Below are 27790 nucleotides of genomic sequence, written 5' to 3'. Positions count from 1 at the left end.
GTGGCCCCGGACCCGTCCTGCCAAAAAGGCGCCTCCAGGCTTTCCCGCTCCCCGGCCTTTGTGCCGGCGCCGGGGCGGGGAGGCGAGAGCCGGGGGAACGAGGCCCGGCGGCGCGGAGCGGGGAATCGGGCTGGCTGCTGGCCCCCGGCCCGGGCCTCCTCCCCGCGTCCCACGCTCCCCGCGGGCCCGCCTCCGCGGGTGGGTTGGGGGGGGGGGGTGTTTCGCGGGGCCCCCGCGGCCGGTGCGGGGAAAGGAGGGAGGGCGGGGAGGGGCGAGGGCGGCCGGGGGGGTGACGGCGCGGAGGGGCGGGGGAGGGGGGCTTGTTCTGGGCTCTTCGGAAATGGGAGGTGGCTAAGGCGGGCAGCGGTGGGAGCGATGGGAGGGCGGCGGGGCAGAGGCGGCGGCTGAGCGCCGGGAGCGCGGCGGGAGAGGGGGCGACAGAGCCGCGGGCGGGGAGGGGGGGGCGCCCCGCTCCCCGCCGCACCCCCACGGAGCCGCTGCCCCCGCAACCGACCGGTTATTCCGGAGAAGCGAGAGGAAACGAGGGAGCGCGGAAAGGGAGGAGGGAGGAAAGGGGGAAAGAAAAAAAAAGGGGGGGGGGGAGCAGCGTTTAAATCCCTTCCCCCCGCTCCTCGCCGCCTCCATTCCTCCCTTCATTCGACCTCCCCTCCGGAGCCGCCGGTGAGTCCCTCGCCCGCTCACAGCCGCTCCCGCCCCGCTTGTCATTTTCGCCCACTCGCTGCATTCTTCCGCGGGTGGTGTGTTGTTCTCCCCCCCCCTCACCCCGGTCCGTCTGTCGGGAGGGCGGCGTGGGGGGGAACAGCAAAGTTGGGGGGGGGGGCGGGATGGCGGTTAACCCCCGCGGCGCTGGGGAAGGGCCCCCGGCGGTGCCCGCCGCCGCGTGGATGCGGCGAGGGGCCGGGCGGCTGGCGGGGGTCGCGGAGGCTCGGCGGGGCGGGGGTGGGGGGGAACACACGGACCCATCCCGCTCCCCGCGGCAGCCGGTCCCGGCCGCCCCGTAGATCACCGGGGGGCGCAGCCCGCCCGCGGCTCTTTTGCCAGGGACGGCGACGGCGGCGCGCTTTCCCTCCGGAGAGGCGGGATGGGAATGGGGGGGGGTGGGCAGGGGGCTCCGCGGCCGCCGCGGGGGTCCCGGGGCGGGGACAGCCCCTGCCGCGCGCCCGGCCTGACGTCACCGCCCGCGGAGCCCCCCTTCCCTGCAGCAGAAAGTTCGGAGGGGGCGGCGGAGAGGGGGGGGTCGGTGAGTGCCCGGCGGCCGCGGGGATGGGGGGGTGGGGGATCGGGGTCGAGGCGGGAGTTCCGAGCTGGCGGCCCGGCACCGTTCGGGAAGGAACGGACAACAATGCTGGGATAGGAGGTGGGGGGGAAATGGGACACCAGCCGTCACCCTGCTGGACCCCAAAGCCGCCCCCCTCGCGCTTCGGAGAGCCTCGTATTGTCCCCGCTTCCCCAGGTGCGGCCGGGGGGCCGACAGGAACGTTTGGAAATTATGTCTCCATCCCGGGGAATCGGGGCACCGAGGAGTGTGTTTGCTCCTTCGTCAGGCACGGGTGGGATTCAGCCCCTCTCGGCGTGGGGACCCGCTGCCCAACTCCCCCACCCCCCGGCCCCCAACTTGGGTGCTTGGGGAGCAGGGAGCCTGCAAGGCCGGGGCGGTTGGGCGGCATCAGGATGGTGTTGGCATGGCCTTGGAGGCGGCCAAGACCCCTCAGTGTGCCAGGCTGGCTGTCCGATTGCGATTTGGGGTATTTTTTTTTTGTCGTTTGTTTCTTTTTTTTTTTTTTTTTTCTTTTTAAAAAAGTGGCATCTGTGTTTCCCACGCTGTCCTTCTGGCTGTGCCATCGAGGTGGTGGCAGCTCTGCCCCGCTGGCTTCTTGCAGGCTGCTGGCCTGGGCTGTTGTCACCCGGAGAATTGCCAGCTGTATTTTGCCGAGTGGCCGCTGTGCTGCTGAAGTGGCAGCCATTTGGTCACTGTGGCATTACTTTACAGACTTGCCTTTGCTCGCCATCAAGTTCGGCCTTGATAGCTAGCTATTGTACGTTCCCGAAGTTGCTTTCGAGGCGGGCAGTGTCTTTTCTTTGCGTTTGTCTCAGTGCTCTGGCTGCCTTGACTTCTGCAGCCAGTTATTTAGTTGCCAGGATGGCTACTGTAAGAATTTCTATGGCTTTTGTCTGCCGGGTCTGTTTTGCAGTGCTGTGGTTCTCGGGGAGCAGCATGTCCTTACTGAGCTAGATGCTCAAATCTGCTTTCCTTGTCACCGATTGTATTGGGTGGATTGTGTGGGAACTGCGATGCTTTCCAGCGATGAAAAAGTGAGGAGAAAGTAGTGGGCCATTATCCTGAGGTGTGTAAGCCGGAGAGCAGAGGAGGAGTTGGAAGTGCCATTCTTTTTGTGTCCACCTGAATGTTGGAGCATGGTTATGCACCCTGCGGGTATGCTCATGCCTAAAGCTTCAGAGTTCAGCCCTGACTTCCCACCAGAATCGATGTATCCATGTGCCAGCCAAGTCCGCGCCTGGTTACCTCAGTTTTGTAACCCAGATCCCGCAGTTGTTTGAGTTGAAAGCTAGACCCTCCTTTCTTCTAAGCCCGAAGGGTATTGTGCGTCACTGCTGTGCTGCACATTCCTCCCTAAGGGGCTGGAGCTTCAAGATCGTGACCCATGGATGGGACACTTGTAAATGCAAATAGTAAAATTTTTTGTTGAATGAATTTCGTCTTTTTCTTCCCTATTTCTTGGCCAAGTGGTTATTTTTACGTTTGTTGTCAGTGACTGCGCAACCAGTCGTTTCTGTATTTCCCCAGCTTCTTGGGAATGAGCTGGCCTGTAAAATCGGGCTTTTCCAGCTGTGGTTTGAGATTGAACCTTTCAGGTATGGCCATTAAGAAGCGAACCTATAGTACCATGGTTTGTGCTGGAAACGATAAAAAGCCTCCAAACATTTGAAAATTAAATGTGCAGTGAATCCTAATGAAGAAGATTAACAGGTTTAACCTGCTGTGATGGCCTGCCTTTACCTCTCTTTGTATGTATTTACCTCCTCCTCCAGATTTTGTACCCCTTGGATACCTCTGAAAGGTTCTGACATTCTCGCCTTTAGGTTTTTCTGTGCAAAGAATTACAATCAAGTTTCTTGTGAGCATACTTGTATTCCAAAATAATATTGGGCGTGCAAGGAACTATGATTCTGTAGCATAGCAGGATCACTATACTAAAAGCAACCTGATTTGTATTTTTCTTCAAGAGGAGGAGCCTTTATTTGTAACTGAAATGAATCGGGCAGGTTTTGTTCTTCCCAAAGTTCAGCCTCTGTCACTCCTTATATACCTTCCTGATTCCTCCTGGAGCTCCCCCATGTTCGTCGGCATTTTTCTAGGGGGGGTGGATTTGAGGGGAACAGTCACCATGGAATACAGAGCTGTGTAGGGAAGGATTATTAATTTACCAGAGCTGAGATATAATACCTTTGCAAATGCAGTCTCTGAAATTGGTCTGAGCCTCTGTTCAACTGTGACCCTCCTTAGATGTCTACCCAAATGTTCACCCAGTCTTGTATTTTTCCTCTTGGGATGTCTACCTTTTCTTCTGAGAACCTCGTTTCCTCCTCTGTAAGGCTGTATCATCCGTGGTTATGTTTTTTCTTATTCCTGTTCCCTTTTGGACCAAAAACATTCTTCCTGCCAGTGGATTTTCTGATGTCTTTCTTCCTCCGCTGGGAGATGCCATGGAAGTATGAAGTATATTTTCTGCATTTGTCACTTCATCTCTTCCATCTGTACTTCTTGAGGACTGTTCCTATTCCTAGTGAAGTACAGAATAGTAATGCTTTGCAGATTTCTTAAAAGCCAAAGGAGAAGGTAGCACAAGTTCTGAGTGTATTTAAAAGTGGAGGCATCTCTGAAAAAGTCATGCTCTTAATCAAGTGAGCTACACTTGGTATTCTCTGCAGAATTAATTCATTTGGTCGCTGCCTGAGTCTGGTCACAGTGGATGGTTTAACATGAACATGAGATGCTCCATCTCATTGCCTTGCCCAAGTTACTGAAGCTACAGCGATGCCCAAGATGTGTGGCCAGGTTGGCCAGGTACATGTCCCATTGCTCTTCGTGTCACGCTGAGCTGAACACCAGAGGATCTTTCTGGCCTCCCAGTCATGTGGTGGGCAGTTGTGGGCCCACAACCCATGTCCTTAGTGAGGCGTGTATGGAGAATGATGAGACAGAAGGGGATGTTTCCAGCTCAAGTGGTTTGACCTTCACCTCTAGCTTAGTCTGGCTGGCTGATCGGGGCTTCGAGCATTTGGGAGTGGGGATTTGGCATATGTTAAAAGTGTAACACGAGCAGCTTTGTGAGGAAGCGATCCCTTCAGAAGCATTGCCTTCCTTCCAGTTCTGATAGTGCTCCTCCAGAAGTCTCTTGACAGTCTGTTTTCTGTGTTTGTTGTGGCAGCAGACACTGATTTGTTATTGGCTCCTGTAAAAATATCAATGTTTGATTGATTGTTGTGGCAGTATTTTCACCTACAAACCAAAGGGTAACTGCAATATCTTCTCCGAGCAATTTTAGCCAATGATGGTCTGTCTGGGCTTTGCTTAAGAAGGGTAGCTGGTTGCTTTCAATCTTCCTTCATGTCTCCTGCCCTGGTGACATAGTTCATCATAGATCAATTTAGCTGGAAAATTTTAGTCTTGTACTTCCCTGCCTTACAAGGCACTTGGTGATACCCTGTTTCTTCCACAAGCTCTCTCTGCATTATCGATCACTTAAGTGAAGGTTGCATTTGAGCAACCTTTGTTTCTTTGGAGAGAGGATTGGATATACTCTGTGTGTGTCTATTTATATTTGTGTGTGTGTTTTTATATATCACAATATATAAAAAATAGTCTGTATAACATAGTATAATATATCTTATATAATACATAATGTTATATCTTATATTAAATTTTCTATTGGTATATATAGCGTAGTGTATTGGATATAAAGTGTATCTATAGTGTAGTATTTTGGATATACTACTGCTTTTCTTTCGGGCAGTGCAACAGATGAAGCGTTTTTCCTCAGAATTATTCAGAGTTTGTTGGACACAGAGGGTCCACCCTCTATGAAAAGTGGTTTATCCACTCATGATTGTCCATCAAGCCTTCCTCATATGTTGCTAAACCATTGATTTCAAAGTACATTTTCACCCAGAGCTAGACCCCGTCACCTCTTGGCCAACCTCTCTATGAGTGCTGATGACTTTAGCATTGAAAAACCCATTCTGATCAACTGGCTGGACTTCTCCCCTGCACAGCACATGGCAAGGAATGTCACTTAGAGGTCTTTGTGGAAAATGTTAGAGTATTTATTTCAGAATAAAAGAAAAAAAAAACCCTTAAAGATTTCCAGTGATGCACTAATTCACAACGCGAGTTTTTCGAGTGATTGATTTCTCCCACCTTTCAGATTTTGCACAATTTCTGTGTGGAATTTGTCTATCTACAGCTAGATGCATTGAGTTTGGGGTCTTTGTCTTGCAGGTTAAAGAGCCCTCTGCTGTCAAAAATCTTCTCCCTTTGTAGTATTCGTAGGCCATCTTCGAGTTGCCTTTTTAATCTTTTCTGTGATGAGCTAAATATATTGAGCTTCTTAAGGCTCTTAGTGTAAGAGGGAAGAGCTATCAGACTTTTCTTGTTCTTTTTTGGAAGTTTTCAATTTCTCAGCATCCTTTTTTTTGGAGTACACACGTGAAAACTGCACACACTACTCCTGTAATGGTCCCAACAATCCTGTATATAGTAGGGTAAAAATAATCTCTCTATTCCTGCTCCTGAAGAGTATTCCTCTCTTTATGCACCGGTGGGTTTCATTCATTCAGGAATAGCCCCTTTAGAAGTCTCGTGCTGGGAACTCATCTTCTGTTTGCTATCAGCCATTAATTATAAAGCCTTTTGTTAACTTCTGTGTATCCTTGGATCTTCATCCTTGAAAGCATTCTACATTCTTCTGTTCTTGATGTAAAAATCTTTCGTAATTAACATGCTTGTCTTTCTGTGTGACCCCGTTGCAGCAGTAACAGCAACTGGTCTGTGCCAGAGTTTTCGTTTCATCATTTACCATCTCACCTGCCTCAGCACCACCTGCAAACTGTACCCATGTTTCTGCAAACTTTCACCAGCTACTGATGATATTCCATGGTGGGCCGTTGTTGCCTCTCAGCACCAAGCTTTGGGGAACTTGCTTTTTGACAGTGGATCCACACATGAGGTCTTTTTGCTGGGACAGGTCATGCTTGTGCCATAGCTGTGTACCAGGCTTCAGCCCACAGGTTGTCACACGCTGCTTTATGGAGATTACCCATGGCATTAAAAATATGTCGGGCGGTGTTTTTGCTTGCCATCATGCCTTTTCTCCTGGCAGTCCAGTCTGAACCTAATTTGGGCTCAGTCTCTGGGCTCAGGTGCCCACTTGAGACATGGAGACCTGTGTCTGTGGTCCATAGGGCAGGTTATGTATCTGTAGGTGGTAGCACTTTGGCATGAATTGCTTGCTTCAAATTCTCTTGAGGTTGGGGAGAATTTTGGATACTTGTGGCTTTTAATCCTTCATTGCATCATGGTCAGGAAGACCTTGATTTAGCCATAAACGTAATGTTTTCTGATTTCATAAAATCATAATAACTAAAATCATACTTCACTGTGAACTTGGTGAAGTGTGTAAGACAAAACCTCTCCTTCCTCCAAAGGGTGCTTCAGCACTGGCACAGTTTCCCAGAGAGGCTGGGGACACTCTGTTCTCTGAGGTGTTCGTGACAACCTCCTGTAGCTTTGCAGTTTACTATGAACAGGGGGTTTGAGTGGAGACCTCCAGCGATCTCTTCCCGTGTAAATCTTCCTGGATGCACTGTTGGGTTTCCCTTCCCCCAGCCCCACAGGTGAGAGCAGGATCATCCCACTTGGCGAGTTCTGTAGACCAAGGAAAAGCGGCGAGATTCCAGGCAAGGGAGTGGCTCAAAGCTTATCGGTGTCCTAGGTCTGCTGTACGATTATTCCCGTGCCCATCTCTCTGGTTCCATTTCATTCCTTTCCTTCTGAATCTGTCTGCCCATCTTCATCCTGTTGAGGTGCTTGCCCTTTGCACACATGGCTCACGCATTGGCTTTGCTGTCAGTCATGAATCCCTAGAAAGAGAGAATCAAAAGGATGTCCCTTGGGTCGCTGGCTGCAAAGTCCCTTTGGGTACCATGCCACCTACTTTATTTTGCAAACAAAGTGAATTCTGACTTAATAATGATTTTCTTTTGCCCCTGTTATGTTTCAGGGACAGCGGTTCCACAGTTTCACCATACGGCCAAGCATCTTCTCATTTCCGTCTTAAAATTGTTGGTGGCCTTATTATACCCTTTTGTTCTTATACCACCCTTCTCCCTTAGCTGAAATACCCATTCTGACTCCTTTGTGTTCAATTTCTCATGTTTTACAGACAGCAATCACATCACCTCAGCTTTTATTTTATGAGGTTAAAAGAAGTGAAGTCTTTGTAGGTCTTGCACATAACAGATAGACTTTTTGTGTCCCTCAGCATTCTGGAAACTGCTTTCTGCACCTTCTGCAATCCACTTTGATCTTTCCTGATGTTGGGTAACTGAAGCGCTACATGGTCTACCAGAGGATGCCTGACAAGTGCAATGTCCAGTGGCATGAATAGCTTTTCTCATTGCTTGGTAATACCTTGCCTGATGCCTTTGAAATAACGATCTTGCCCACAGCTGTCCTGTGATGAGTAAATGCCTCTCAGCACTCCCTACTGATGACCAGAAGTTCTCAGGGTAGGTGTGCTTGTCAGTTCTCTTCAGTGTATCACTCAGCGCTTTGTACCGTTGAACTTGCTAAAAACATGCCAATGACCCAACTAGGTCCACCTAGTCCAGAATCTGCTGCTCCAGCAGTGGTCACTACCAAATCCCTAGGAAAGAGGGTAAGTTGAGGCAAGCTTACATGCTGTTTTCCTCCGATACTCCTACAGCTTCCAGCTGTTTTCAGCAGCGGGACTGCCACAGCTGGATGTGGTTTCTAGCTATTCAGAAAGCACCAGTTATTCTCGCGTAAAACTCTCCAGTCTTTTGTCAAATCCGAGCAAACTTCTAGCACCTATAGTGTCCTTTGATTGGAAATTCTACAGCCACCCATTTCAAGAAGAACTATCTCTTTTTGTTGGTTTTGAACTTGCTTCTTTGTAGTGTTATTCGATGGTCCTCAGTTCTTGTATTGGAAAAGACACAGAAAAATTATTTCCTACCCAACCTCTACTTTTCATATATGGTTTTACAGTCCTTGATCACATCCTCACTTAATAACTGTTCTTCTGGACAGAGATGTGTAACCTGTTCAGTCATGCCTCTTCATTGCCCCTTCTAGTTCCTGTGGAAGGAGCAGAACTGCACACACATTTCAAGATGTGGGAAAATAATGTGTTTGTGCAAGGGCATAATGACGTTCTCTGTTTTGTTTTCAATTCCTTTCTCAGGAATTTCTAGCATATGGTTCACTTTCTTGATGGCTGCCGACTGCCAAGGTGACATTTTCATTAATCTACCTCTCGTATCCCGAGGGTATCCCGGAGTGGCACCTGTCAGCTCAGAGTCCATCATATTATATGTGGAGTTGTGTTTTCTCTGTGTGCGTTGCTTTGTAGTTAACTAGATGGCAGTTCGCATGCCGTTTAATTGCCTAGTCACTCCTCTTGGAAAGTCCTTCTACAGTTCTTCTCAGTTAGTTCTCATCTTCATTATTACCCTTATGATTTACTTCTTTCAGCCACATTGGCTTCCCTTTGCCCTTTTTCTATAGCCATCCTAGTTTTGCTTCTTTAGTCTTTTATTCTCTTAAGTTCTCTCTTAAATTGTGATCATCTGTGATACTGACAGTGTCTCCTTAATGCTATTGGGAGATAGGGCATTGATCCTTGTGAGGACCCAGTAGTCTGATACTTTCAGCACTGGATTCATTCAAATCAATCTGCAGAGTTTGGTCCTTCTAGCTACCGACCTTCTCTCTGGTTCTTCTCTACACTCTGGCTAGTTTGCCTGGGACTGAGGCACCCTGGCTTTGGATTCAGTTTCTGGTTTCCTGTATTCTTATATACATGCTGCAGCTGCAAAGTAACCAGCAGTCTTCCCCAGGAAAGACTTGCAGCAGAGGTCTGGAACCACGATGGGTTGACAGGTAGATAACTTCCATGTATCAACAATGAGGAGCTATGTTACGTCAGGTCACAGTCACAAGTTGCAACAAGGAGATTACAACTGGTAATGGATGTTTCCGCACTAGGATGGGTGTCCCAGGTCAGCTGGGGAAGTTTCAGTCTTCGAGATGTTCAGGACCTGCCTGGACAAGGCCCTGAGCAACCCCATCTAGATTTGGGGTCAGCCTAGCTGTGAGCAGGAGTTTAGAGCGGAGATCTGCAGGTGTCCCTTCCAGCCAGTGTCTTCCTTTGAGTTGCCGATGTGTGTGATGTGTCCTTCCTCTGCATCACGTGTCCGTAAGCCTCCATCCCACTCGCAGAGGGAAGAGGCTGGTGTGTTATGTTTTGTGATCTTCCACTGGGCTCTGCCAGCCTGTGTCTCCAAGAGATCTGGAGGCCCTCCTCTGGGGAGACTGAATGATTCTTCTGAGATTTTTAAGTAAATCTGTTACATACTTACAGTCGTTTTAGTGTGCCCTCAGGAATCGTTTTACGATTAATGTAACCTTCTTTAGTACATCTAACCTTCATTTAGTGAATCAAACTTTATTTTCAGTTGCTTCTGCAAAAATTAATATCTTCTTCTATGCTATAAATTAAGCTATTGTTAAATGCATGGATGTTTTTATTATTTTTTACCTCACTTTAGCTCTAATTGTTTTTATTTCACTCTGCTCATCAGAAAATATTTTTTTTTTCTCAGATGTGTTTGTTCATTGAATGTAGGTTCCAGAATTACAGCTTTCATACTGAAAATAACATTCTTGCTCCTCATGGTTGTGCAGCATTAAGAAAACAAAACATTAATATAGACTTAATAAAATGTAAACTGGCTTTATCTCCTAAGACTGCCAGCACTCTGCAAGTTTATTTTTAGTACTATTATTTGGCACCCTTTCCTGAAATGTGAGTGTTTTAATTTTTATGTATTATTTTGCTGGGGAGGAGGAGCACCTAGGTAGCCTGACAAGTGAATTCGTCAACAAGTACTGTTGACAGGTAAGTCAACAAGTACGTATAAGAAAAGAATTAAAGCTGTTTGCTCAGGTTGAGTCCCCGTTTTGCATGGAAGGTATTATTTTAGGCATAGAATCACAGAATGATTTGGTTGGAAGTGACCTTTGAAGCTTATCCAGCCCCTCTGCCATGAGCAGGGACCTCTTTCACCAGATCAGGTTGCTCAAAGCCCCATCCAATCTGACCTTGAACACTTTCAGGGATGTGGCATCCACAGCTACTCTGGATAACCTGCTCCAGTGTCTCACCACCCTCATCGTAACAAAATTCTTCTTTATGTCCAATCTAAACCTATCTTCTTTCAGTTTAAAACCGTTGTTCCTTGTTCTGTCACTACAGATCCTGATAAAAAGTGTCTCTCCATCTTTCTTGTAAGCCTCCTTTCAGTATTGAAAGGCCACAGTAAGGTCTCCCTGGAGCCTTCTCTTCTCCAAGCTGAGGAACCCCAACTCTCAGATTTTCTTCATAGCAGAAGTGTTCCTCTGACAATTTTTCCTGGCCTTCCTCTGGACCTGCTCTAACAAGTCAACGTCTGTCTTGTAATGGGAACTCCAGAGCTGGACACAGTAGTCTAAGTGGGATCTCACCAAAGTGGAGTAGAGGACCAGAATCACCTCACTCGACCTGCTGACCACGCTTCTTTTTCTGCCGCCCAGGATGCAGTTGGCTTTCTGGGCTGTAAGTGCACATTGCCAGCTCATGTTTGGCTTTTCATCCACCAGTACCTCCAAGTCCTTCTCTGCAGGGCTGCTCTCAATCCATTCATTTCCCAGTCTGTACTGATCCTGGTGATTGCCTTGACCCAGGTGCAGGACCTTGCACTTGTTGAATTGCATGAGGTTTGTACAGGCCCACGTCGCCAGCCTGTCAAGGTCCCTCTGGATGACATCCCTTCCCTCCAGTGTCTCAACTGCACCACTCAGCTTGATGTCATTGGCAGACTTGCTGCGGGTGCACTTGATTCCACTATGTATGTCGTTGATGAAAATGTGAAATAGTATTGATCCCAGTATGGACTGCTGAGGGACACCAGTCATTGCTCGTTTCCACTTGGACATTGAGCTGTTGACTGTAACTCTTTGGATGAGGTCATCCATCCAATTCCTTATCCATGAAATGTATATTGCAAGAATGGTGTCTGGGACCACATCGAAGATCTTACAGAAGTCTGGGTAGATGACATCTGTAACTCCTCCTTTGTCCACTGATATGGTCGCTCCTTTGTAGAAGTCCACTAGTCAGGCACGATTTCGCTTAGGGAAGATGTGTTGGCTGTCTTCCATGTTTTGACATGTCTTCCAGGAGGATCTGCTCCATGATCTTACCAGGCACTGAGGTGAGGCTGGGTGGCTGGTAATTCGCAGGATCATCCTTATTACCCTTTTTAGAAATGGGTGCAATATTCCCTTTTATCCAGTCACTGGAAGCTTCACCTGACTGCCATGACTTTTCAAATATCATGGAGAGTGGTTTGTCAGCTACATCAGCCAATGCCCTCAAGACCCTGGGATGCATCTCATTGGGTCAAGTGGGCTTGTTTCTGTAGGTTCAGGTTCCTTAGGTGGTCCCAAACCTTGTCTTCTCTTACACACATGGGTAGATGTAAATCAAGAGGGTTCATTCAGCTTGTGCATTGAAGTTTGTGTAATTTGCCCTTCAGTACAGAATGAAGTTTCTGAAAGTGTACATAAACATTTCTTAGTGACCCATTTTATGCAATATTTTGAAGATGGAAGACTCCAATGAAATTCCAGTCCATTGCCAATAGAGAATAAATTTACTTGTGGCAAATTACAAAGATTGGCAGGTGTCACTGTTTTTATACTGAACTTGTGTATTTTGATTTCTGAGCAGTAACAGCAGTTTTCACTTCAGTTGCAGACATTGTTCCGTGGTACATCTGAGTTTTGCCATGTGATGCTCTGCTGCCAAGCTTTCCTAGCTGGGCAGGTCCCAGGTCTTACCGGCCATGTCCACGGCTGCTGGTGGTCGGATGCTCCTGTTGGATGTGCAGTGTTTGGGGGGCTGTGGAGGACACGGAGGTGTGTGCGGGGGTGCAGGAGGGGCCCATGGGAGCAGGGTGAGCAGGTGGAGAAAGCTTTAGCTGACTCTCACTGCCTTCAGCCTGGGCTCATGCATATTTCCGTCCCCTGGGATCCTCTGGCTTCACGTTAATATTGGGGAATGGATGTAGTTAAACCTCATCCACTGGGTAGGCAAGAGTTTTAACTGGAGTATGATTATTTGACTAGGTTTACAGTCTTATTTTTTGGTTTATCCGCCTTCCAGCCTGAGTTCACAGCCCTTGCATCCAGCCAGGGTTGTAGTTAGTTTGCAGGAGACAGAAAAATGCCTTCTTAACAAAATTCACTGACTAAAAAAATTTTCAAGTTGTGGGAATAGTCGCGCCCAAGATAATGTTAGCCCCAAGCATTTGCCCGTCTTGGTATTCAACCATTTTGTCATCCTGATCCCTTTGCTCACACAATCATTTTCACTTTTATGGTAATGTCACGCTCAAGGTACCTGTCAATAAGACTGTGACATGCAACCTGAACCCTGACCTATTCGTTCATTGCTATCTAACACTGAGCACGGCGCTCTTCCCCTTCCTTCCCCCCGCTTCCTCTGCCATGCTCTGCTGAAGGCACTAGGGTTCAAGCATGAAGCCAGGCAATTAGCCACTGGGAAATGTGGTACTTCATGTTGTCCGAGTGCAGTACTTTGGATGAAACTCTTTGTTTTCAAGATACTACACAGTTGTTAAACTGGATCACATTTCTGGAAATTTTCCCTTCCTTTTATAAATGAGGGAAATGGAGGAATTAAAATTGCCTGGGACCATTACTCACTGGGAATTGTGTGTGTATATGTATGTGTGTGTGTGTATATATGTGTGCGCCAACTTCTGACTTCCCACCCACAGTGCGTGTCCCCTGACTACGTGCGTGCCCCTGCCAGTGGGCACTCCTTTCTGAGCAATCTTCACCTGTCAAGAGAGGTCCATCAGTTATCGTCCCTTCTCGCTTTCAGGACACTTTCCAGCATCTGCAATGTGTTAGAAAGCAGCTGTGTTGGTTTCACTACCCTGGTTCTTCCCTGCGGTGCTAACCCATCCCTTTGCAGAAAGGGGAAGAGAAAAACCAGACTGGGAACACAGAGCTAATGAATTGCAGAGAAGGAGACGAAGTTTAATTCTCACATCTTCTGACTTCTGAGTCCCTGCCTTTGCATGCCACATGCTTTTGATTTCATGTAGGATTTTGCATATAGTTCCTACATTTCAGAAAATAACTTAAGGAATAGTCCCTGTGTGCTTTGAACAGTTCCACACTGAAGAAATCAAGAGGTTTGAAGTTCAGAACATCTATACTTAGACTGAAGGAGGAACTTCACTAACTCCTTACTCTAAACTTATTTTCCATAGACTAGCATCTAGTGGAAGATAATGCTGGCTATGTTTATAGTAACAAACTAAATGGGCCCCAGCACTGGTGCACAGCAGTGTCTGTCCCATTAGCATGGTGTTCCTTTGCACGGTCTTCGGTCTGTGCCCACAAGCGCTCTCCCAGATGATGGCTGAGCGTGGTTTAGGAGTTAGTGTAGGACCATGCCGATTCCCAGTGGCCAGGTTAGATGTGTCTGGCCCCTTTTGGAGGGTAGGAGAATTTTGCCATCCGAGTGCAAGCTGTGTAACGCCAGTCACCTCCAGGACCAGAGAACGAGCATTGTCCTATTTTGTTTAAAAGTACAGATGCTGTCAGATTGCTCCTTCTTGCAGCGTTTGTGGTCCTGACGGGTGGCAGAATTTTTAGTTCATTTCTTCTTTGAGACTGAATGATTCAGCCATGCACCTTGACATCTTTGCACTCAGTGCCTCCAACTGGTATATAGTCTACCAGGCAGTGCCTAGGTCAGGCCTCGGTGGAGCGAGGAGGCTGCATCAGTCCTATTCCTCTCTACCTCCCGGTCATCACTGGCTAGCTCAGGGTGGGCTCCTGTGTCAGTACCATCGTCATGTTCTACCTGCTACACTTTCCTGCCTGCTGGGACCAGGTCTGAGTCTGCCTGAGATCACTGCGACATTACAGTCGGAAAAGGTCAGGAGCAGCAGATAATAAAACCAAATAGATTTTCTTTTTTTTTTTTTCCCAAGAGAGAAGTAATACAAAAGAAAAGGGAGAGACCACAGTGACTATTGACAACTGAGTACCAGCAGCTAATCTCCGTGAGAACTGGATCAGGCCTTAAATGCCTGCTAGCTAAAGAAACACTGCTGAAGTAATGGTGGTGTTTGCTCTTTTTTGCAAGTGGCATGGATAGTGGCAACCTTCAGGTCTCCCTTCTCCTGCTGCTGGCCCCAGAGAGAACTAGCTGGACCTCAGCTGGCATTTGACCTTCTCAGGCAGATGGAGCCCTAAACTCGGGCTGCCCATCCTGGAGCCTGCGCTGCTGTTGAGCACCAGCCAAAGCAACAAAACACTTCAGCCCTCGATGGGTTTGGGGGCACCTCCCAGACTTCCCTGTCTCACTGGAAATCACCTCCCTGCTGTTGGGACACGTGCCAGGTTTACCAGTGCAAAGCCACAGGCATTTGCAAGCCTTTGGGGCACGCGAATCATTTGTCATTTACGGTCCCAGCCAAGCCCCCAAACACCATCCCAGAGAACTTGGTCCTGTTCCTGTTTCCTCTGCTTCTGTTGCCACCTAGGGAACTGTATTTTCTCAGACCCTCAATCTAACATGTAAACACTATCCTAAGCCAAGGACAAACATTCGCCCAACTTTCTAAGAGAGACTAAGGATGTATACTTCAGTAGGTAGAACCTGAGTGCATCTCATTTGAGATGGACTTGATTCCAGTTTTGCTACCCGTGAAGAGTCGCTCCACACTACAGCCTGGGAAGGAGAAAGTTTATCTGTGTCCTTTAATAGAAGAGGAACTGAAGCCGATGATCTCGTGGCTGCCTGTACAGGACTGTCCACTTTTGGCAAGGAGAATTACTTGAAGCTGGGGAGGAGGAGGAGCGGGATCCATTTTGGATCCCACCTGGGGGATGCCTGTTGAGAGTACGTTGCTCGCAGGAGACTGGAGCAGGGCTTACACGAGAATATGGAGGGGTTTGGGCAGTAAGCCAAACCAAGCTGGGCTGTATGAAATGCAAACAGAAAATAGCAATTTGCAACGCCTCGTAACTCAGTCAAACCTGTAAAGGGCTTTTCGCAGGGCCAGGAAAAGGTTATCCCTTCGACGGCAGCCCTGCCAAATGTCTTATTTCCTTTGCAAAGCTACGGAGCCCTAAGAACTCTTCAGAGACATTTACAGGGATCTTTGGTGATAGGAAGGGCTAGGTGTAACTTTGTTCATTGTCAAAGCCCACATTGCAAGCTTTTATTTCACAGATGTTAAAATTAGAAGGCGGTAGTGTGATCCTCTCATCTGGCCTCTGACATAACAGTTGCTGTACTGAGCCTAATAATGTGTGAGTCAATTCTGTTAGATGTTTCAGAAACATCTTCACCCTCTAAGTGATAGAAACCTCTGCCCTGGTGGTTCATTATGTCTACTGAAATGTTCCTATTTGTTTCTGGCTTTGTTTGGTCCTGCATATCCAGCGGTTGACATAAGTACAGAGTTGGTACTTCTTTTAAAAAGGGAACCTTCAGTATGTGGTTGGCTGCGTATCGTATCTCTGACTTACTTCTCTGGAAAGAAGACCATAATTGTCATTACAGGGTTACTGGAAAGCTGAAGTGAGACCTCTGCGCTGCATGATGATGTTCGGTTCTTTGGTGTGGGAGTTGTGGGTGGCATCCCTGCTGAATGTAAAGAGCAGTGACATATTGGTGGTGTGCTCTTGCTGCTTCTGTATGTTCAGAGCTGAGCTAAAGCCTGAAGGCTGCCAACGTGGTGTGTCTTGAAGTTGAGTTAAATCAGGATCGCCTTACTTGCAATGTTTGTTTCATGTAAGAAATGTTCTTTCTAGATGCTTATCTAGAATTGCATCAGTGTAACTGGCTGAATTAGCAACCAAAGGCCAAAGCATGACTGAAATGCAAGGCTGTAAAACACGTCAGCTGGTAGGGATTAGGAGAGTGCTCTGCCTCCATTAGGTCAGTTATAAACCATCTTGAGCTATTTTTCTATTAAAGAAGAGGTCTCGGTTAATGAATTGTTGTGTGTGGGAATTAATGCTGGATGAGTCCCCCGCGGCTTTCATGATGAGGGTCAGATAAAATATTAATGAAATTAAAACAAACAGTCCCCTGCTCTTCCCACGTACCTTCCGGATGTGTTTCTCTAAGCATTGGTCAGGGAAGATGTGGAGCCCCACAAGAGACAGGCCAGCGTCATTACTCCCTTTTCACAGGTAGGGAGGTGGAGGCAGTAGAAAGCAGCAACTACAGGGACACACAGCCCGGCATCAGGGCTGCACAGGAGGTCTAGGAGTTCTCCTTTTTGGTGCCTTTGCTCTGATCCCAGGTTTCAGCTCCCTTCTCAGAGAAAGGAAAGTGCATCCAGACTGGTCCTGCACTGGTTGGCTGGAAGGCATCTTTCGGAATCTGGGCTGGCCTTTAGGTGTCCCAAATCTCAAGTCTTCTAATACTTGTTCACAAAACTTCCCCATGCTTCCAGATCAGAGAATATAATGCAGGAGAGGTGGATCTTCTCTCCTGGTGCCTCATCCGCAGGACACATTTCCTTGTCTTGCAGGTTGTCCATTCCAGAGGCGGAATTTAGGAGCTCGAATGACAAACTGTGGAAGGACGGTCTCTTTTTGGTTACACCTGCACAGTACAGTGCGGTGCAAAAGATCTTGAGCTGAATGGAGCCAAACAAAGCGGCTTCAGGAGCAGCATCCCTGAATCACTTCAGTACAGTTCCCAGGCTATCAGTCCAGTTCCCAGGCTAACCCAGTCATGGTGCTTTCGTAGTCTAAAATAGAAACTGTGTGGCCTAACAGGGTGTTAAATCTCTACGGTGCTTTTGGACGTAGCACAAAGCTGTAAATTTATTCAGAGGGAGCTCAGAAATCTTCCCGCTGCTGCAAAGCGTAAGGATGTACTCTGCATCTCTGGCCGTGACTCTCGTGTGGTACGCTGAGAAGCGGTCCACCGTATGGAGAAGGAGACCTAGGCAGGCACTCCGAACTGAGCAGAGTTGATTCTGTTTGTGTCATGCAAAATCAAAGCTAAATGCATTTTCTTGCACCTGTTTGTGTACTTTGGACACTGAGCAGCCTAAGCAAGACCTGTAAAATTTTCTGCATAACATGCTGGTGTATGTATGCATGTGCACATGCTCTGGAGGGGGTAGGGCTGTACCCGCACACCTTTAGCAAAGGCCACTGTGGGCTTGGTACGCAGAGCTAGGTGGTGACAGCACGTGGCCCGTTAAGGGTTTTGTAGCTTACTGTACTAACAACAAGTGCAAAGAGGAACTTACAGAGTCAGAAAAATTGTCATTAGGAACATTTTGAAGCACTTTGACATTATTTTTTTTTCCTCTCTCTCTGATGATTAAATAAACAAGGAAATGGAAATACTAAAATTATTTCAGAGGACAATCAACATACTGATAACTATTCCTCCATGCTTCCTCCAAAATATTATTGCTGAGCCCTGACTGCCACACATCATGTGGGTATCGCTCCTAGAAATTGGAAATCAGAGGTGACAGTGGACAAATCTTTTCCCCTTCTGATGGGGAAGTTTCTTGCATGCTTGATAAAGATCCTTGAATCTGTAAATAGTAACTAAGGAAACAGCAATAATTTTGTCATATTTCTGTAGCAAACCACAAAAGGATGTCTCACAGCCCACTCACTCTTTCTCTCCTCTCATCTCCTTTCAGGATTCACCAGAATCTTATTGTATTGCTGGTTTAAACCCTCCTTCCAGAAGAACTGTTCTTGCCGATCTCTGTCTCCCTGGGAAGAGCCGAAGGGGGGTGCAGAGTGATAAAAATTAATGTTTTCATCAAGCCGGGCCAAGGAGAATGGGGGTCCCACACCCAAAAGAATGAAGACACGACAGAACAAGGACTCAGTACGTGAGATGGGAGAGAGGGGTGGGACACGGGAGCCAAGCTGGAGCTGTTGGTTGGGATGGAGGCTCACAGCAATGCTGGTGGACATGAGTTTGGCTTAGTGGAGTGGCAGGGCCAGGGGTTCAGGGGCTTTGGGAGACTGGAGACAGGGCAGGAGTGGAGGAAGATGCAAAGCAGGACTGATCCAGTGATCCCTCTCTTAGATGTCAATGCGGAGTGGACGGAAGAAAGAGACTCCAGGGCCCCGAGAGGAGCTCAGGTCACGGGGTCGAGCTTCCCCTGGGGGAGTCAGCACCTCCAGCAGCGATGGCAAAGCTGAGAAATCCCGGCAAGCGACAAAGGTAGTATAAGCTAGTGTGCCAGTGCGGGGTGCCCGAAGACTGCCCAGACTGGGTTGGATCCGTTTGAGGATCCGGGGATGCAGACCAGAAGGGATTCACGGAGGAACCCATGCTGGCTTAGCTCTCTGGAATGGGCAAGATCTGTCTTTCCGCTCATCCTCAGCATCTTGCACTTCCCATCATCTCTCAAGAACCATTCTTCTGTCTCACTAGCCCTTTTTAGTGCTAATTTTTGGCTCAGTGTTGCCCCTACTACGTCCCGGTGTCCACTGCTCACTGTCTGCCAAGCAATTCAGCGCACACGCCATGGTGGCTGTGTCTCACCTGCTGCAGTCTGTGGTGGCCTGGCAGGGTGGGAAGTTTCCCCATGACCCTCCCACCTCCCTGTTCTCCATCCCTCCCTTACAGAAAGGCCGGGTGGAGGAATCCTGTACCCCTAAGGGCAGCAAGCAGGGCCGAACAGAAGAGATCTCAGAGAGTGAAGGGGAGGACACCAACGCTCCCAAAAAAACCAAAACTGAGGTGAGTTCTCCTGTGATTGCTGGCGTGGCCCAGGTCCAGGGCAAAGGAGTCTCTTGTTCCCTACTTGAGCTGCTCACGCCCACCTGGTTTGAGGTTCCTGCTGCTTGGGAGCCCTGGCACCTTGGGTGTTGCACTGCAGCTCTTCCGTGGGCAGAACCTAAATGGCATTGTCTGCCTGGCTACAAAAAAGCCACCAGGAATGACGCCTGAGCAGACATAGGCTCTCAGTCTCTTTCACTTTGTCTGGGAGACTCTTGTGCTCTCGGATCTGGGCACATGCTCTGCCTTTCTTGGCCCAGTGGCGAGAACGTGGCTGCGCTGGTGAGCTGTGGTCACCCTCTTGCTCCGCATGCAGCTGCCTATCAGGTTAGACTCAGCCTCTTTTGCTCCCCCAGAGCAGTCTGAAGTGGAGGTGTTTAGGTCATGGTGGGCTCCAGTTGGTGGTCGTATCATCCCTGTGTGCAAAACCTGCTCACTCATATGCTCTGCATAGTTGTGGCAGGGCTTTTCCAAAATGCCGACAGCACCAGGGTGGATCAGTGGTCAGACAGTTGGAGGAAGACTCAGCTCTTGGGTTTCTCAGTTCCCTGATGGCCTGTTCAGGGAACTGGTCTTGAAGGCCTGCAAACACGGGGATATTTGTGTATGTTACCAGATTGTTGTAATTAAACCACTGCAGCTCCACCTATGTAATTTCTCCACGTGGACACTGTTCAGGTCAACAGTGATGTCTTTTCAGTTTAGCCTCTCTTGTAAGCCTGGAGGCTGAAGAGTAGCACTTGTCAATTGTCTATGCTAACTGATGTTTCGTTGCCTGAGGCAAGAGGTGGTGGGGAGGAGCAGAGGGTACTCGGGAAGGTAAGGAGAGGGGCAGACAGAGAGGAAATGCTTGGGACAGGAGTCTGAAGTAGAGCAGGTCTTCTCACCCAGGGAGAGCCCTGCAGGGACAAGAAGAGCAATTCTGGGTCTGCGGGCTACACTGGGCTGTGCTGGGAGCACTTGGGTGCGTGCTGCTCCATGCCACCTGGTGGTAGCACTGGATCATACCCTGGCTAGCAGCCCGTCGCCAGTGGTGGTGTTGGTAGGACCTTTCATATCTATTCACTCTCAGCCTCACCTGCAACAGTTGCCTGTCCTGCCTCGCTGCCTCTGTACCCGTCGTTACCTCTTCCCCGAGCACGTGGTGCTCGTGAAGGACCTGAGAACATTGTGGTTGCTCCAATGTGGGCAGGAGGACTGGTGATGTTTATACCTCACCAGGTGATGTCTCCTTCCCTCTGTGGGGTTTTGCAATGCTGGGTCTGGCAGAGAAAGGTCAGAAAGCAAGCTCTCTGGGAACTTGAAAACTGTTGTGCATGGTCTGGGAGGTCACATAACATCTCTCTCCTTCTTCCTACTTCAGGAGTTGCCCTGTCCTCCATCCCCATCCGATGTTGACAGCCTTGATGGCCACAGCTTCAACGATGAGATGAGCAGTGACCCACGGGACATTGACCAGGATAACAGGAGCACGTCACCCAGCGTCTACAGCCCTGGCAGCGTGGAGAATGACTCCGACTCCTCCTCCGTGCTGTCCCAGGGGCCGTCTCACTCCTACCACCACCCTCCGCTCTTCCCCCAGAGCCCTCCGGTAGCTCCCCCACCTGAGAGCCTGTCCCGTCCACCCGAGCCCAGCTTTGGGCTCCCAGGCGAGGTGCACCCCCAGGGACCACCGGCAGGGAGCTACCACTCCCAGCTGGAGGGCCAGGCCTCCCGCATTTTCCAGGCTCAAGCCCCGCAGACACCTGCTTCCTCCTCCTCCTCCTCTGCTGTTGCTGCTCCTCCTGCTCCTCCTTCCTCCTCCTCTTCCTCTTCTTCCTCTTCCTCCTCCTCCTCAGCCCATGCTCCACTTTACCCTACGGCCAATGTGGTCCAGGTTGGGGCTAAAATTCCCACTGGAGTTGGGGGGCTGCCAGCACCAGGGGGTCGTGAGCAGACCCTCAGCGCCAAGCACAATCCGCCACCCACCACCCCCATCTCGCTGGCGTCGGTGGTCGGGGGGCTCCCTCCTCAAAAGACGCCCCCAGCCAACCCTCCAGCTGCCCCCCCGGCTTCGGCCCCTTCCTTCCCCCATGTCTCCGCCAATCTGCCTCCCCCCCCGGCCTTGCGCCCACTCAACAACGCGGTGGCCGCCTCCAGCTCCCCAGGGATGGTGGGACAGGCCCTGAGCGGCCACCTTCCCTCACCCCATGGGATGGGGCAGGACAAGGCACCGACCCTGGCCCCCTCCCGCTACCCCTACGCCCCCCCGCCGCTGCCTCCCTCCAGCTCCTCGGCCCAGTACCCACAGCCTTCCCCATCCCAGCCCCTGCCCAGTTACAGTGCCTCCTACGGGCACTCCTTCCCCCCACCCAGCAGCCTCTCCGTCTCCAGCCAGCCCCCCAAATACACCCAGCCTTCCCTCCCCTCCCAGCCTGTCTGGAGCCAGGGGCCACCCCCCTACAGCCGCCCCTTGGGCAACACCAGCTCCCACCCCACCGGCTCCCACCCCGCTGCCCCCTTCCCCAGCCAGCCCCCCCATCACCAGCAGCAGCCCCCGCAGCAGCACCACCACGGCCATGGGAGCAGCGGGGGGGTCTCCCCAGCAGCCGCAGCTCCCCCCCAGCCCCCCGGGGGTTACCCCCATGGCCTGGAGTCAAACAGCCACCACTCTTCCCACCCCACCTACGGGCTGCGCCTCTACCCTCCCCACAGCCAGGCCGCTTACAGCCAGGCTCCCTCGGCTGCCGCCACAGCCCCCTCTTCCTCCTCCTCATCCTCCTCCTCTTCCTCCTCATCCTCCTCCGCTGCCTCTTCCCAGGGAAGCTACCCTGGCATGTGCACTCACCCCTCGGGGCAGAGTCCGGCCACCTACACCTTCCCCCCGCCGCCGCCCCCCTCCCCTGCCCATGGTGCTGGCCCTCCGGTCACCTCCGCTGCCACCACCCTGTCCACCGTCATTGCCACCATGGCCTCCCCCTCCACCGCCCCCTACAAAACTGCCTCACCCCCGGTACCCCCCTCGGCCGTCACCCCTTATGGGAAGCGGGCGGCCTCCCCTGTCCCCCCCACCTTCCAGCCCCCAGCCCCCTACAAGCCAGGCTCACCCCCTGCTTCCTCAGCTGCCCCTTTCCGGGCAGCCACCCCTCCCGGCTACCGAGTGGCCTCCTCTCCCGTGGCAGGGGGCTACAAAGCCCCCTCGCCTGCCCCCTCTGCCCCACCGCCCCTACCAGGCAGCATGGCCGCCCCGGCCCCTCCACCACCTGCGCTCCCCCTCAGCGCTGTGCAGATCAAGCAGGAGCCGTCGGAGGAGTACGAGCCCCCCGAGAGCCCCGTGCCGCCCGCTCGCAGCCCCTCGCCGCCCCCCAAGGTGGTGGATGTGCCAAGCCATGCCAGCCAGTCAGCCAGGTGAGGGGTGGCTGTGGGTTGGTGTCGGAGGGTGTCACCGGGCTGGGGAGGGATGCATGGGGCAGGGAAAGGGAGGTCATCCCTTTTGTCTTTTCCAGGGTGCTCTTCTCTTTCCCACAGCGCCAGTCTTGGCTTTGCCGGCCCTTGCCCCTATCCCCATCCCTGTCTCCATCCCCATTCCTCGCCTCCAGCCCCTTCTGCGCTGACAGGCTTCGCCTCTCACCCCCAGATTTAACAAACACCTGGACCGTGGCTTCAACTCCTGCTCCCGCACGGACCTGTACTTCGTGCCCCTCGACGGCTCCAAGCTGGCCAAGAAAAGGGCCGACTTGGTGGAGAAAGTGCGGCGAGAGGCTGAGCAGAAAGCACGGGAAGAGAAGGAGCGAGAACGGGAACGGGAACGGGAGAAGGAGCGAGAGCGGGAGAAGGAGCGGGAGCTGGAGAGGAGCGCGGTAAGTTTTGGGGTCCCACTACCGCAGCACATCCTCCTTGATGCTCAAGGACCCCCTTGACCACTCCCTGCTGGGACCCTGACACTGGTCTCTCTGCTCTGTTGCAGAAGATGGCCCAGGAGGGCCGGCCGGTTGAGTGCTCATCCCTGGGGCCGGTTCCCCACCGCCCCTCCTTTGAGCAGGGCAGTGCTGTCGCGACTGTTCCCCCGTACTTGGGCCCCGACACCCCGGCTCTGCGCACCCTCAGCGAATATGCACGGCCTCACGTCATGTCCCCCAGCAACCGCAACCACCCATTCTACGTGCCGCTGGGTGCCGTTGACCCGGGCTTGCTTGGGTACAACGTGCCAGCCATCTACAGCAGCGATCCAGCAACGCGGGAGCGAGAGCTGAGGGAGCGGGAAGCCCGCGAACGAGACCTGAGGGACCGGGATCTGCGTGAACGTCTCAAACCCGGCTTTGAAGTCAAGCCAGCTGAGCTGGAGCAGCTTCACGCTGTGCCAGCTGCTGCCATGGATCCGTTCCCACGCCACGGCGGGCTGAGTCTGCAAACGGCCCCCGGCCTTCATCCCGCTTTTCCCTTCCACCCAGGGCTTGGCCACTTGGAGCGGGAGAGGCTGGCGCTGGCAGCTGGCCCGACCCTTCGTCCCGACATGTCCTACGCCGAGCGCTTGGCGGCCGAGCGCCAGCACGCTGAGCGGGTGGCTGCTCTCAGCAATGACCCTCTGGCCCGGCTGCAGATGCTTAATGTGACACCTCACCATCATCAGCATTCCCACATCCACTCCCACCTCCATCTCCACCAGCAGGATGCCATACATGCAGGTAAGGACCCCATGGTGGTGGTGGTGCCCTGGGGAAGCCCAGACCACTGACATCTGTTGCAAGTTTGGGGGCATCTATGGTTTTGTTGCGTAGTGGATTGCAGAGCTATTTGCACTGTGTCCTTTAGTTCTGGCTCTCTGGGGACGCAATATGAGTAGTGGGGTCCCACTGCTCCCAGGGTGGTGGTGCTGTGGACTGCATCCCCCGCTCTGTGGTCTGCAGAGGGAGTGGAAGCTCTGCTAATAACAGGATTATCCCTATCCTTAGGGATAATTAAATGTTGGCTCTTTACTTTTCTCCTGTGAGTCTTGCTGCAGATGGTGGGGTGGGATGGAAGATGGGCTAATTGTAAAGGACTGGGGGCTGCTGTCCTTCAGTGGTGGTCCCTTCCATTTCCACATCCTACAGGAAAGCAAAGTAAAAAGAAGTTTAGGTATGATAATCTTGGGGAAGCAAAGGCCATACTACAATAGGAAAAAGTGCTGTGCCTGCTCAGGTGCTCTGAGTGATCAGTGGGATCTGGTGGCAGTCACAGACAGACACCCACTCTAAGCAACTGCAGCTACTCGGAGGTGGCATCAGGTACAGATGAATATCCATTCCCCACGCTCCATAGCTGAGCACCTCCAGCCAGACCTCTGGCAGTGAGTCCAAAACTGGAAAGAGCAGTTTTCATATAAATAAGTACCTTGCATTTCAGCCTTAGATAGTACTTGCAAACTGTAGTGCCTGGCACTGAGCATCTGCGCTTGATGAGACCTGGAAATGGAAGCACCCAATATGAGCATGTACGTGTATGACAGCCGGGGTGGCAGATCGCTAGGCACGATACCGAGTACAGACGTGATTGTAGGGCAGGTCCTTGCAGAGTTGACTTTAAGGAGCAGAACTTGTCCCCAAGGAGTGTAGGGACAGAGCTATGCCAGACTGGTTCATGTGAAATTCAATGCAGGTGAAAGGGTGACACTCAGGAAATGGTACCATGTTGTCTATCCTTGAAATCATTCCATCCCTCACACACCTGAACTCTCTCCATGTCTGTTTTGTTGTGCCTTGCGCCTTTACCCATGTTACCTCTTACAAAGCATGGGACAATTATCTCGTGGTATCTTTTCTTCCCAGCCTCAGCCTCTGTTCACCCTCTTATCGACCCACTTGCCTCGGGATCACACCTCACCCGGATACCATACCCAGCTGGAACCATCCCCAACCCTCTCCTGCCTCACCCTCTACACGAGAACGAAGTGCTGCGCCACCAGCTTTTTGGTAAGGATGCTCACAGGGACTGCTGGTCTCCTCTGAAGAGCATCAGCAGGGCGGTCATGAGGGGTCAGAGGACCAGACTGAGGTCTATTAAACGGAGTTCTGGCATGGTGTAGGACAGACCTACGTGATCGGGGACGAGCAAGTCCTGCACCTGGACAGGGCTGGGAAAGGAAGTGCGGTAGAGTCCTTGACTGAGCTGAGGGACTACGGGAGAGGATGGAGCTGTTAACATTGTTTATTCTCTGTTTTATCTTTGGCTGCAGCTGCACCCTACAGGGACCTGCCTGGCTCTCTCTCTGCGCCCATGTCAGCAGCACATCAGCTCCAGGCCATGCACGCGCAGTCGGCTGAGCTGCAGCGCCTGGCTCTGGAACAGCAGCAGTGGCTTCACGCCCATCACCCTCTGCACGGCGTGCCGCTCCCCACGCAGGAGGATTACTACAGGTGCATGGACTCGCTCTCTCCATGGCACGGGGCGAGCAGACCGCCCTGTCCTCGCACCTCTGGGCTCAGCCCCGGCCTGGGAGTGGCAGAGGCGGTGGTGACAGGGAAGCATTACCCCTGAAGTGGATGACTCTGGCCTGAGCCCACACCTGGGAGCAAGGATGCCTTGCCACTGGGGCATAGCTTTGGGCTGGCCACCAGGAGGGTCGTTCTGGCAAGTGGCTGTTCAGTGGCTTGTCTCATGTGGGGTCACTAACTGATACCCTTGCCAAAATGACAAATATTTGCAAGGGTTGGATGCTTTTGCCAAGACCAGGCTTTCACAAGTGCGTGGGGAAGCACATTGAGAAAGAGAGAGGTGTTGTACCTTTTCGATAGCATCTCCTACCTCAAGGATTTGGAAAACTTTCCAAGCCAGCAGTGTGCTGCGGGTCTAGACTAACAAAAGGCAGTGGGAGACGCTAAATTGCCTTTTTCTCTCTCACAATCACTTTGTTCCTCTTCTTTATCCTAGTCACCTGAAGAAAGAAAGTGACAAACCCCTTTAAATGGACTCCTACTGTCAACATGACATCATCATGTCTTTCTCGAGAGAGGAGCAATCAATCAACCAAATCCTGGGGGAGGGGAAGCTGCAGAGTGACACATCCTGATCCCACCGTGCAGTAGAGTGCAAGGGAAGATGGGACCAAAAGTACAGGATGGCATCCTGGGAGCAGAAAGTGGAGGAGAGAAAATGGGGAGGGACTGAAACGCCACTAACGGACATGAAACGATCGGTACGTTATTTCAGCAGAGCTCTGGCAAAAACAGAATCGGCGTTGCACAGAGCTCGAAAAGACAAAGACTGATGTGAATTCGGGATGGCCGCAGCACCATCCTTTGTTTTGGGGGAACAGTAGCGTTAAATAAAAAGTGCAGAGCATTACAGGACTTCATCTACATGATGCTGCTGCCTTTTCTGCTTCTGCGAGGAGGAGGTGCGGCCAAGAAGTAACTCAAAACCCAACAGAGCCTTTTTTTTCAAGATGCCTCCTCATGCCCCACCCCCTTTAGGTGTAAGATACTGCTTAGCGATAACAGAAAAGCAACGTGGAACTTTTTTTCAGACTAGCCAGAGTGGCTCCCTGTTCTCCGACACCCCTTCGGATGCAAACAAAGCATTATGGGACCCCTTCAAAAGCGGCCGCTCCTGCCTGTGGAGGGACGGGTCCCACAGCCATCGGGGTGCAAAGCACCACCAGACTGTTTGCAAGGCGGTGGCGGCGCTTTCCCAACGGCCACGAGGTGCAAAGCACCAGGAAGCTGTTTTCGAGACTGCGGTCGCCACCATGACCCGTTTGAAGCCGGACGGGGAGAGCTGACGAGGAAAGCTGACGTGGCCGAGCGATACTGCGTCCTGGGACTGTCTTTAAGATGGCGGCTGCCCCTTTCCCCTCACCCATTCCAATTGATGTACTTTAACTCATGCACATCCTATTAGACGTGGCAGTTTTATGTAGCAACTTGTGACTCCCTTGCCCCCGCGTGCGTGTCTGATTTCACAGTTGTATCTCTCGATTGGTCCCCGTATATATATTTACTTAACCATTAAAAGGAAAAGAAAACCAACCAACAGCCCAGCTGTGGAAAAGCACCCAAACTGAGTTCCCCACGCACTCCCAAGCCCCAACACACATTCTAATAATTTATATATATAAATATATATATGAAGCTCTTAAAAAAGGAAAAAAAAAAAACATGACAAAAAAAAAAAACCCTTCCAGAAACAAGAGTCTGTTGTGTTCATTTTTTTTTTACCAGGGCCGGGAGGGGACCCGGCTGTGCAGAGCCGCGGGGAGCGACTCGCTTTGGGAGCGGGCAGCAGCGATGCCCTCTCCAGGCCGGGGGGTGACAACCGGGGCCGCTGAGAAGGGCTGGGCAGCCGGTGCCCGCCGCAGGAAACGCCGCGGAGGAGCCGGTGAGCAGGCCCGTACGGCCCCGCCGGCGGGGACAGAAGCGCAGAAGCGTCCTGCGAGGACGTACGGCCCCGCCGGCGGGGACAGAAGCGCAGAAGCGTCCTGCGAGGACGTACGGCCCCGCCGGCGGGTGGGCGGGCGCTGCCCGGGGCCGGGCGCGGGGGAGCCGGTACCGCTCCTCCTTCTCGGCGCCCTGGCACCGGCGGCCACAGAGAGCCCGCCGCGGGGCGGGGCATGCGCGCCG

At 51.5% G+C, this 27790-nt stretch overlaps 1 protein-coding gene across 2 annotated transcripts; it reads left to right on the top strand.

Moving 5' to 3' along the window:
• The first annotated feature begins 35 nt into the window (after positions 1–35).
• On the top strand, positions 36–27362 carry ATN1 (atrophin 1). 2 transcript variants are annotated; one of them, XM_086759714.1, is made up of 10 exons: positions 36–198; positions 18118–18311; positions 18516–18653; positions 19062–19175; positions 20578–22601; positions 22831–23053; positions 23161–23878; positions 25001–25144; positions 25408–25588; positions 26103–27362. In XM_086759714.1, exons 2-10 carry the CDS (start codon positions 18234–18236, stop codon positions 26134–26136), a joined length of 3654 nt encoding a protein of 1217 aa, XP_086615840.1. In that variant the 5' UTR covers positions 36–198; positions 18118–18233; the 3' UTR covers positions 26137–27362. The 2 variants fall into 2 exon arrangements, with proteins under 2 accessions (XP_086615840.1, XP_086615832.1); XM_086759706.1 differs by lacking the exon at positions 36–198 and adding an exon at positions 479–681.
• Positions 27363–27790: the final 428 nt, after the last annotated feature.

This window comes from Chlamydotis macqueenii, chromosome 1 (genome assembly GCF_036417535.1).
Source record: "Chlamydotis macqueenii isolate bChlMac1 chromosome 1, bChlMac1.mat, whole genome shotgun sequence".
In the NCBI taxonomy this organism is placed as follows: domain Eukaryota; kingdom Metazoa; phylum Chordata; class Aves; order Otidiformes; family Otididae; genus Chlamydotis; species Chlamydotis macqueenii.
The sequence above is the reverse complement of the archived record's forward strand: the minus strand, read 5'-3'. Positions and strand labels throughout refer to the sequence as shown.

What these genes read in the sequence shown, in the direction of transcription:
- ATN1 (XM_086759714.1), top strand. Translation starts at nt 18,234, where the DNA reads ATGTTTTCATCAAGCCGGGCCAAGGAGAATGGGGGTCCCACACCCAAA. An exon ending in AATCCCGGCAAGCGACAAAG is followed by an intron (nt 18,654 to 19,061) that starts GTAGTATAAGCT and finishes CCTCCCTTACAG; the next exon opens with AAAGGCCGGGTGGAGGAATC. An exon ending in CCAAAAAAACCAAAACTGAG is followed by an intron (nt 19,176 to 20,577) that starts GTGAGTTCTCCT and finishes TTCCTACTTCAG; the next exon opens with GAGTTGCCCTGTCCTCCATC.